Source organism: Dipteris shenzhenensis, chromosome 28, assembly GCF_047967505.1.
Source record: "Dipteris shenzhenensis isolate YYH24624 ecotype China chromosome 28, Dip_SZ_1.0, whole genome shotgun sequence".
Classification (NCBI taxonomy): domain Eukaryota; kingdom Viridiplantae; phylum Streptophyta; class Polypodiopsida; order Gleicheniales; family Dipteridaceae; genus Dipteris; species Dipteris shenzhenensis.
The window spans coordinates 38,216,144-38,227,580 of NC_141623.1; the positions used below are offsets into that span (position 1 = coordinate 38,216,144).

Sequence of the window (11,437 nt, forward strand, 5' to 3'; positions counted from 1 at the left end):
ATAAAGACCTCTTCTTGCAAATCACCATGCAAGAAGGCATTCTTCACATCCATCTGATGTAAAGACCATCCCTTTGATGCAGCCATAGCAATGACTACTCTTACAGTTGCCATCCTTGCAACCGGACTGAATGTTTCTTCATAATCAATGCCATATGTTTGTGCATACCCCTTGACAACTAATCTTGCCTTGTATCTATTCACAGAACCATCTGAATTGTGCTTGATCTTATAAACCCACTTACAGCCAATTGCATTCTTGTCTTTAGGCAAAGGCACCAATTCCCATGTAGCATTTGCATCCAAGGCATCCATTTCTTCATCCATGGCTTTCTCCCATTTTTCATTTCCCATGGCTTGCTCAAAAGAAGTGGGTTCTGGTTCCTGTATCACTTTGACCATATAGGCATAGTGAATGGCTATAAATCCACATATTTCAGCCTATCCACAGGATACCTAACCCTGGTAGACCTGCGCAAAATAGGCTCACTTCCAGGTGCTCTCAAAACATCCCTGGTCTTCCTTACTCCAGGTGTAACAACAGAAGGAATACCCAACTCATCATCAATGCTCTGTTCTGAGCCACTGGATTCACCATCCACACAAGAGTGACCTGCATTCACATCAAACATGGGCTGATCTACCTTCTCTTTTCCTTTTCGTGATACCTGCATACCACTCTCTGCATTGCTTTGAGGAGATTCTCCTGATCTCAATCTGCCTGTCCATGGCAAAGTATGTGAACCACTGCTAGATGACACTGCAGGTCCACTGATATTTTGTGATTGCTACTGTGAATTCTATGCAGCATTACCATTTTGTGCATCTACATCAATCATCACATTTACTGGTTTATACCAGCTGCTCATCTCATCAAAAACAACATCTTTGCTCACTGTAAACTTACGAGTAGAAGGGTTATAGCATCTATACCCTTTTTGCTGCAGAGAATAACCAATAAAGATGCACTTCTCAACTTTTGGATCCAACTTGGACCTCAACTCATCTGGCACATGGACATAGGCAATGCAACCAAAAATTTTCAAATGAGAAATATCTGGTTTCCTACCAGTATACATCTCCTCTGGCGTCATGCCATGTATTGCTGCAGTGGGAGTCCTGTTCAATATATAAACTGCTGTAGCAACTGCTTCAGCCCAATAATAATCTGGTAGATCTTTTTCATTTAGCATAGCCCGAGATACCTCTCCAATATGCTTGTTTTTCCTGGGGTATGACTGCATGAATATTGCTGCTTTATACCATGCTCTTGTAAGAACCTTGCAAACTCATTTGAGAGGTACTCTCCCCCTCCATCTGACCTTAGGCATTTTATTTGCAGGCCTGTTTCTTTTTCAACCATAGCTTTAAAAGCTTTGAAGTGCCCAACACTTCACTTTTCTTTTTCATAAAATACACCCAAAGTTTTCTACTGAAGTCATCAATAAATGTGACAAAATAGTGATAGCCTCCAATAGATGCAGCTTTAGTAGTCCACACATCAGAGTGGATTAATTCCAATGGCTTTTTACTCTCTTGAACATGCCTAGGAAAAGGTTTCCTTGCCTGTTTCCCAAATTGACAGGCTTCACAAATCTTGTGCATTTTTGCAACCTTGAATTTAGGCAATCTTGCAACAATATTTTGGGCTTGCATTGATTTAAGTCACTGTATATTAACATGACCAATGCGTTTGTGCCAAATATCAATATCTGCAACTACACCGGTCCCGTGTGCAAACATTGCTGCACTCAATTCAAGCATGTCCGCATCCAGCGTAAACATCCTGCCCTTCTTCTTTCCTTTTGCTATCAAGCGACCATTATTTTTCATATCCTCAACAAAGCATCCATGAGGATTGAATCTGACTTGCAAGCCCTGCTCAACCATTGGGAAACTTTATTTGCCCTATCAAGATAGTGATGCGCCTTCTTGCCAATCCTAGAGAACAATAGGATTTGAAAGGCGGTAATCTACATGAAACATAGATTGAAAAAGTTAATGGAGAAAAATAAAATACGAACAAACAAGAACATGACAATCATGTAAATAGCCAAATGACATACCTTGACACCAAAGCCAACATTATCCACAACATCGATGCAATCTCCCATCTCCACGATCCATCTACATGTACTAACTATAAGATACCAATAGCTGAATGCAATTCACATAAATAGACATTATCAACTGTGATATATTGCTCACCTACAAGAAACCTCTAGTCTCATTTGTCTTGCCAAACGCTCAATGAATGAAGTGGATATAGGTGAACACATCACGAATGTCCATCCATAATCATCCCAGATGAAGCAATAGCAAGTGAGCATGAGATATGCTCCTCATTTAGAATGTTCCATCCAGGGATTCCACCCTTGATTCCACTCACTATAGATCCTGTAGGAAGGCCAATCAAGGAAAAATCCACACTCCATGCATCATTTTTTCCATTGCGTGACTTCTTCATGCCACCAAGTTCATGGTAGAAATTTCTTATGATTTGAAAAGCCCCATCGTACTTGTATTGCTTAACTTCTTTTCCAAGTGATACATAATCATACTCCCAAACTTTGTAGTTTTCTTGTGAGATACGAGTTGCAAATGATGAGAAAGTGGACAAAGGAACATAAACCATATCTGTATTACACACTTTCTTGCTAAGAAGAGACTCCTCCTTTCGTGGATCATTGTCTACAATAACAAAGGACCCTAAATTAAATTTGTAGGACTTCCACCTCATTTGTTATTTGGAGTGACATGACTTGCCTTTTGCTTTTCCACTATTGCTTTTTGCTCCTCTTCAAGCCTCTTCTTTTGTGCCTCATCCATGTTGCCCGACGAACCCGAGTTTGACTTGCACTCACCTTTTAAATGGCGATCATAAGTTTCCTTCTCTTCCTCAATACATGTTCCAGCCTTCATCTTGATCCACCAAGGGTAGTGCTTCCTTTCCCACTACGTAAGCAATATATGACCATCCTTATGCTTATTATCTCTAAAAATATGAGAGGTGTACATGCAATAAGTAGCAGGTGCAAGCATAGTCCAAGCCTTGCAAATGGATGGTAGCACCTTAAGACTCTTATTTGCAGCCAAATAATGGAGATACCTGAATGATTTTTAGGATAATATAAGAGAATGCAAGGTAATACAAATATATCTTTCCATTGAATTCAAAAGCCAAAACGCACCTATAAACCAATCGGCTACTGGCATTTGTAAGATCAACTTGCTTGGATGGAACAACAGCAACTGTCATCAATGGAGCAAAAGGCTCAAACAAAAAAGGCTTATGTCTTACTATAATGCCATCAAAGTATTCTAGAATAGAAGGACTGTCTGAAAGTGTAGCTGCACCCTCAATGCTTGATGATTTCATCACTTGGTCAAGCAATCACCCAGCATCTGTCAACACATGGTCCATCCATACTTCTTTTGCAAGCCAAGGTATGAAACCATGGTCAGTCATAGGCATCCCATAACTCTCCTTTAGATTGTCATCTGCACCGAGAAGAGAAAGAATAGATAGTTGCTTTGCCTTGGAACAGGTTGCAATTGATACTTGGTAAAGCTTCTCCAAAGTGATCTTCATTGATGTATCCTCAAATGGTAAATTCCAAAGGATATTAAACCACTCCTTGCCATGGGAAGGATTGACTATTGAAAGCATCTCCCAAATAGTAAAGTTTTAGAAGAGACTTTGATACACACAACAAACCATATATTAAGGTTTTCAAAGTACAAACTAAAAATTTGCAAGTTGTAACTATAGATTTATAATTTTCAAATCATATATTATGGTTTATGAGTTGTAAAATTAGAATTTGAAAACTATAAATTCAAATTTGCAAACTATAACTTCAAATATCTGAGATATTAAACGTAGAATTTTGTGTACAAACTCAAATTTGTGATCTATAAATACAAAATTTGGTAAATTGAAAACTTACCCATGTAATTTTTCTTCGATATGTTGCTCCCACAGTCTTTTTAATCTCATGAATCTTGGACTCTCTCTCATCCTTTGGCATGGAAGAATGCAATTTCTTGCATTGAGCCTCAAAATCGGATTTCCATTTCCCCTTTCAACATAAATAGATAATCTCATCATAATGTTATTGGAACACAAAGCAAAGTCACAAAAAAAGAAAAACATATAAACTAAAGAACTAATACTTACAGCAAATACCATCCTCCCAAGAATAGTTTGGGTGAGGGGATACCACACCCTTCGTCCACTTCCAACCTCTTTCTGTCTTGCCAACCCAATAGCTTTTTTCTCCTCCTCACTAAAATCCTGAGTAAAATATTGAGCATCACAAGATACAAATGTGCTTGTGTGGTACAAATAATCCTTGAGATTAGTAGCAACAATTGCATCTTCATTAAGCCTGTAACCATTGACTTAAATGGATCAAAATTGGTTTCATTTACAAGCACTTACCATCTCAAGGATTATACAAATAATCCAACCCTCTTGCTCAATATAGTGAACATAAACAACAAGGCTTACAAGTTAAATCTTTGTAGAGCAAGAACAAACTTAAGCTCATCCTTTGCTTCCGGTTCAATAATTTGAGCTTGCACTCTAATGTGTCTAGACTTGATATTTGTGTAAAGCTCTTCTATGCTTTCCATCCAAGGTGCCGTACGATGATTTCCTTCCCACACAAAGAACATTTTGTTTGATAGAAAGCTCCATGGTGTGCCAAATATCTCTGATTCAAACTCATCATTAACTAAGCTCCAATTCTTGTCCCAACGTTCTCTTGTGATGTCATCAACATCCTTGGAAGACCCATCAGGCATTTTGATAGATAGAATAAAAGACCCTTTTGTCGGAATGTATCCCTGTGTTTCAAATCCTCTTTTCAAAATAGTCAAATCATTCCTAATTTGATGCACAACTGGGTTTATGAGACAACGACACAAGGGAATTCGAGGAGGTGGAATTTCTTTAGTTACTATAAGAAGCTCTAAAATATCTGCACCGGATGGTCTCTCAACACACTCTGGAATGATATCCTCCACATCATCTTTAACTCCTGCTTTGTTGGATGGATCATCTATAGTTTTATCCTTGTTGTCCCTCGGATCCTCAATATCATTTTCAATGTCAACTTGCTCAAGCTCCTTCAGTTCATTCTTAACCTCTGACTCTTGCTTCTTTCTTTTGCCACCTTTCCTTGTGATAGGACTAGACACATCACGTTTCTTTCTCTACACGTTTGAAGAACTCAATAACAAGATTTGAAAAAATGCAAAGGTGAAATGCAACTAGAAAAAGAAAAAGAAACCAAACTTACTGGAGGCATTTGTTGCACAAATTTCAATAAGCTCACCTGCACAAGAAGAAAAACAAATAAATGACACAGTGAAACTATCTTTGAAATGATTAAATGAAAAATGACAGAGTGAAACCATCTTTCAAATGATCAAATAAAAATGCCATTCATAGTTTTGCCAATGGAAACATCTTTTAAATGATTGAAAAAAATGGAGTTCCTCAATACATTATTCTGATAACAGAATGCAAGTTAAGAATAAACATTTCGTGTTATGGGTGAGGCTCCCTTCAACTATAACTAGCAGTATGTGAAGAAGGCAAGATCATAGTCTCGCTGGCGAAACCATATCCAGAGGTATGAACCGATAGCTATTACATGTGTGATCCACAAGTTTTATTACACTTCTTCAGACTCATTCCCCATTCCCCAACAACAGTTTTATATCCAACAAATCCTGCTACCTATATCATTAACATTTTCTCTCACTTGTCTTGCTATATAGTATTTGCAGGAAGACATGCAATATCCTCCTCCTTTAAGCTCACATTTCCTCACACAGAGTCTCACATTCCTACTTTTCCTCTCATAGAGTCTCACATTCAAACACGCTAATATCCTACATCCTACTCCCTCGAACATGCGAATATTATCCACTGCAAAACTCTCTCTTCCATCATCCACTACAAAACTCTCTCTCTCTCTCTCTCTCAAAAACACACACACACACACAAAACATTCAAATATTACTCTTTTAAGCTTCTAATGTCTCCCTTACCTCTGAGATGGAGCCCCACAAAGCTACAAAGTCCCCACAAGAACTCCTGGCTCCATGAAGCTGCAAAAACGTTGCCCAAAGCTCCATGAGCTGCAACTCTAAAGTTGCAAAAACGTTGCCCAAAGCTCCATGATTCTGGAGGAGATGGGATCAACAAGAAGGAAGAAATACTTGAGTGGGATTCACGCATCTCCCATTTTCCAAGACAAGATCGTGCAAGAGTTATTCTATTGAGATCCACAACAATTTCTTGCTGATATAGTTTCGCCAGCAAAACTAGAGTTTTGCTCTAATTTGCCATCTTGCAGACTGCATGTGAAATGGCCTCCCAGCAAAACTATAGTTCTAATGCTTCTTGTTACCTTGCATGTGAAATGGCCTCCTCATATAGTTTTGCCAAGAAACTATAGTTTCTCTGCTTCTAGTGAACTTGCAAACTCCAATTTTAAATGGCCTCTGGTGTAGTTTTGCCAGCGAAACTATAGTTTTACTACTTCTAGAAAACTCAACATGAGATGTTTTTTGTTACCTCCCACATAGTTTTGCCAGTGAAACTATAGTTTTGCTACTTCTTGTTACCTCCCACATAGTTTTGCCAGTGAAACTATAGTTGTGAACTCCAAATGAAATGGCCTCCAATAGTGTTTCGCTAGCGAAACTATGATGTCTCTACTTTTTGCTACCACCTTCAATCCATTAACCTTCTTGAGCTCTATTATTTCATTATATCTAATGATGGCATCATGTCCATGATTTTTCTCTCGCAACTATTCCATCCTTTGGTATGATTGTTTTTAGAGTAAAAATTATACTAGGGATACACACCCATTTAAGGCCTCTTTGGCAAAGGTATCCTAAAGATGATGTTTTCCATTGTTTAAAGTAAAGTATTGACATTGTGATATTTTTCATTGCTCAAAACATTGGGCATGAAATTTCAAAATATTATATGATTGAGAGCCCTAATTTGGCCCTTATTCCTTTGGGCATTATACAACTCGGTGCATCTAGTACTTGTCAATCTCAAAGAGTCATTAGCCTTAGCATTATTTGGAATTGTTAAAGATGCAACACTAATGACTATTGCCTACACGATCTATTAACATAATTGATTAGAACACACATAGCATACATCCCTTTAGTGCTATTCCAAATGGTTAACAAAATGCCCATAGGATACTACTTAAATTTTGTCGCCGAAACTGTAAGATATAAGCAACAGCTCCCATAAACTTGAAACTTGCTAGTGTAGTAAAATTGACAAACCCTCCATCCAAGCTTCCATCAGCACCTCCCATCCATTCTTTGAGCTAGTTGTGTCTACTAATATAGTTTCGCCAGCGAAACTAATTTGTAGTGGTACTTTTTCATGTGCATTAGTCTTGGAAAGCTCAACCTTGAGTAACATGACTCTTTTATGACTCCACATCCTCTCCATCCTAGAGAAAGTTTCAATGAATGATAAATGGGGTGCCAACTTGAGTGCTTGGAATGTGGGCAGTCAGACTGAATGTTGTGAATTAATTATATGAGTAGATTCTTTTGAATTGGCGGTTACAAGGACTTGTGTTCTTGGGACGTGGCGGTGGCAATGAATGTGGTTATATTATGAGTTTGATCTTCTAGTTGATTTAGTATCAAAGAACAATGATGGCCTCTTTCTATGCTTTTGCACTGCAAGTGCAGAGTTGGTCAGTATAGAGTTCGAAAGGAGACAAGTGTGTGAACTACTACTGCTCACATGCTTACTCACTTGTGCCTCGTTCGCTAGCAATAGATCTCAACACTGGTAATGACTAACTTTCCTTTCACTTGAAGGAAGGGAGAAGGAAGGGAGATTGTGTTCCACAAGTTCCATGGATTTTGCAATTGTGTCCAATGAAAATAGGTCGAAGACACTGCAAGTTGCAACAACTAATGGTGTTGCACGCATTAGTAGGGAATACCTTCACTTAGCATTTGGACTTTCACCGAGCTCAATCTCTTTGCATCAACTACGTGATAGCAAGTGTGACGACTTGTCCTTTGAGGTTCCCTTTGTAGGTGAGGAGTCCTTGTTTCATCTTGACACTCAGTTTGGAACCACCTTCATTGTTAGAGGTGTAAAGCTTTCGACAGGAATCAATAAGGAAGTGTCAGATAAAAAACAAGTAGATGAACAATCCAATAAGACCATGAGTTTGGTTCCTCTCTTGAAAAACCTTCCTTCAAGAAGTGCACTCAAAAAAGCTATGGACATTGTAACAACAATACAAGAAGTTGATGCACTTCCAGTAAAGTATGATGGGAATATTTTGTTTGAGCTTCCCGCTTCAGACCTCCCTAACCATGCTGAGGGGACAGAAACCAAATACGACAGCCATGTTTGGACAGATGATATAACAAGTAATATGACAAGATTTGATGGTTTAGTTAGAATTCGAAGATGTGGTGGGCATCTGCAATGCAAAAAAATATTTTGTCCTCACTCAAGGAGAGAACCAAAGAGGCCAATGAGAAGCATTGGCAAGGGAAACTTTCACGAGTGTGTCCTCAAAGATCATATGTTGGCAAAAATAGTACTCTTAAGTGTTTGCATTGTGGAGCTCGTCCTTTCTACGAGCAAGAGTGCCCATGTAGGCTATTCTTATGTTACCCACACCCCAAGGGTGATACACATATTAAGAGGTGTGTTATACACTTAGGGTATCATTTGCATCCCATTGGTGAAGGAAGTTCTAGAGGTGTTGTGAAGGAAGTTAAGGCTAGGTTGACTAAGCTCATACAAAGAGATGGGATGGGAAGACCTAAAGCCTTGCAAAAAACTTTAGCAAAAATAATAATATTGGATGCCGTTGTTCAAGATGATCTGAAAGCCATGAGTGATGCTGAATTGACATCATTACTAGAGAACATTACTCCAATTTTGGACAAGAGAAGGTATGTGCATACTTGTCCTTTTAATGTGATTAAAAGTACTCAAGTTTTTATGAAAAAAAAGTAATGGGATTTTGATGCTACATGTTCTTAACTGTAGGCTCGCACGTTGGAAAAGGGAGGCCCAAATTGAAAGTGGATCCTTTGCAGATGGTTATGATGCTCTTTTACAACTAAAAAGAAAGTGTGTATATGATTATTTTCAGAGCATGACGTTCCCTGGACAACTTGAATTTTCTTCATTTAAAAGATGTCATGTTTTCAAGATGTCTATCAAAGGACATGGTAGTGGTGTTGATCTCGTGAACAAGATGAGGCCAGGTGGAGAGTTAGGATCATGCTAGGTTTGCTTTGATTTTGTCAAACATATGCATGATTGGAATACAATGGCATGCCCTGTTTACAACCCTTTTGTTCAAGAGCTACAAACTATTGCTATTGGGGATTTCAAGGTTGAGGATACAGAAGCCCAGATCCTTTTTTGGGAAATGTTAAATAGAGTCATGGAGAAGGAGGGATTCCCAAAGCCTCAATTTAAAGGGTTTATGGCTGATGAGGCATAAGCAAATTGGCATGCAATTAGAATGGTATTCAATGGTGATGCCAATAAGGTGCTCAAAGAAAAAGAGAGATCTTGCTTATTCCATTGGGAGCAAAGCTTGGAAAACCCCATCATTTGATCGTCAGGAGTTCAAGCTAAGGTGTAGACAGTGGAAGAATGCTCCATCTCAAGAAGCTACAGACATTGAGTTAAAAAACCTCCATTCGTGGTTCAAGCATCATGCACATAAGAAGGAAATCTCCATTTTAGAAACATGGATTGTGTGGTGGCATGCAAGAGTGGCTCATTGGGGAGAATACATTCTCAAGGTAGGTCTATTGTTATTCCATTCACAACTTTATTGTTTTTTGTTTATTGGAAACTAATCTATGTTGTGACATAGGGCATGGAGGGATCTGACCAGTTTTTAGTTCCTAGAGCCAACCTTGCAGAGTCAGTCCATGGAAGTTGGTTGGCATCGAATGATGGAGTGAAATATGTCACACTAAAAAATGCTTGTAAGACGGATATGACGGGTGCTTTGCTGCAAACTACAAGATACACAGAATATCTAAAGGGACTACACTTGGGTTGTGGACCTAGTTTGGAAAAGCTATCTCAAAGGCACTCTTATGGGGACATAGGGAGCAACTCATGCAAGTTCATCGATCTCAGTAATGAGGTGGCTAGCAAGGTGGATGCAACTATTCGAGGTCAAGATTTTATGGGTGATTTGAAGACTATGAGAAGGAAGCGGTCAAAATCTCTCTCAGAAGCAGTGTATGCAAATGATTCACATTGTCCAGAATACGAGTATGTAAATCAGCCAAGAAAGAGAAAACAAAATACCACATCAATCTTGAAAACAAATCAATATGTTGAAGAAGAGGTAGTACACAAGACTATGTGGGCTATAAGAAGAACTAATGTAGGTAGTGAGGTGAGGTGTCAAGGATACTTAGAGGATAAAGGAATCAAATGCGAAAAATTGATAGATCACAAGGGTAGGATGGGAAAGAGAGATGTTCCTGCACCTAGCTTTTTTGGGAGAATCAACACCAAAGCAAGCATTCAAAGGCAATCGATTTGGTTTTGTGGGGATAACATGGACCACACATGGACACCATCAAATTGCATTGAAGGAAAACACCTGAGGTGCCGAGGGAGAGGCCTATTGAGAAGGGGACAAGCCTGCATGAGGAAGAAATGAGGTTATTAGTAGCTAGAGGATTTAGATTAAAAAAGCAATGCACTAGGGCAAAATCTGCTGATTTAACAGGTAGACCAAGCACAAGGGATGGCATGGTTGTGGAATGGGTAACTGAGGTGACATGTGAAATGACAACAAGGATAGCTAAGTCTATTTCCTTAGAATGTGTTGTTCAAAATGTTAATATAGTTGTTCCTAGAGAGCATGTGGAGTACCTCGTTTCCACTCCAGGATCATGTAGAAAAGGGAGCAAGTACAATGTTGTGGTTTCAGTGTTTCCATCATGCACATGTCTGGACTTTATGGGCCATTCTCAAGGGCAAAACAGATATATCCCATGCAAACATCTGTATTACATTTATATGCAATACTTGCGTCTAGATGAGAAGATACACATGTTCATTCACCAATCTGCACTAAGTAGGCAAGAACTCTACCAAGCTCTACCTGCTTGCTAAGAAGGGCGTTTATCTCTACTTGTGGTTATATCAAAGGAACTTGCATAGGTGCATACAAATATTATATGACCACAGTAGCTTGTGTTGACTTTTTGGGTGCATTTTGATAGTCATTTGCTTGACACAATATAGCTATATGTATGTAAACAGTATTTTGTTGCCCAGAGCTTCTTCAAGAGTTGTATATGAACAATGTATTACTCACCACACTATAGTTTTTAGTGACCTTTTGGTGTGTTTGAATGGTCCT

At 38.8% G+C, this 11,437-nt stretch overlaps 1 protein-coding gene across 1 annotated transcript in view; it reads right to left on the reverse strand.

Annotated features, from left to right (window-relative positions):
• Positions 1-3,393: 3,393 nt before the first annotated feature.
• LOC147883541 (uncharacterized) overlaps positions 3,394-11,437 on the reverse strand; it is a 35,874-nt gene continuing 27,830 nt past the window's right edge. Inside the window, exons 3-7 of the mRNA XM_087399507.1 lie at positions 6,063-6,197; positions 5,663-5,748; positions 4,180-4,390; positions 3,950-4,081; positions 3,394-3,669 (exon numbers count right to left, since the gene is read on the reverse strand). Of these exons, the coding sequence (XP_087255633.1) occupies positions 3,394-3,669; positions 3,950-4,081; positions 4,180-4,390; positions 5,663-5,748; positions 6,063-6,197 (840 nt within the window). The remainder of the gene's footprint in view (positions 3,670-3,949; positions 4,082-4,179; positions 4,391-5,662; positions 5,749-6,062; positions 6,198-11,437) is intronic.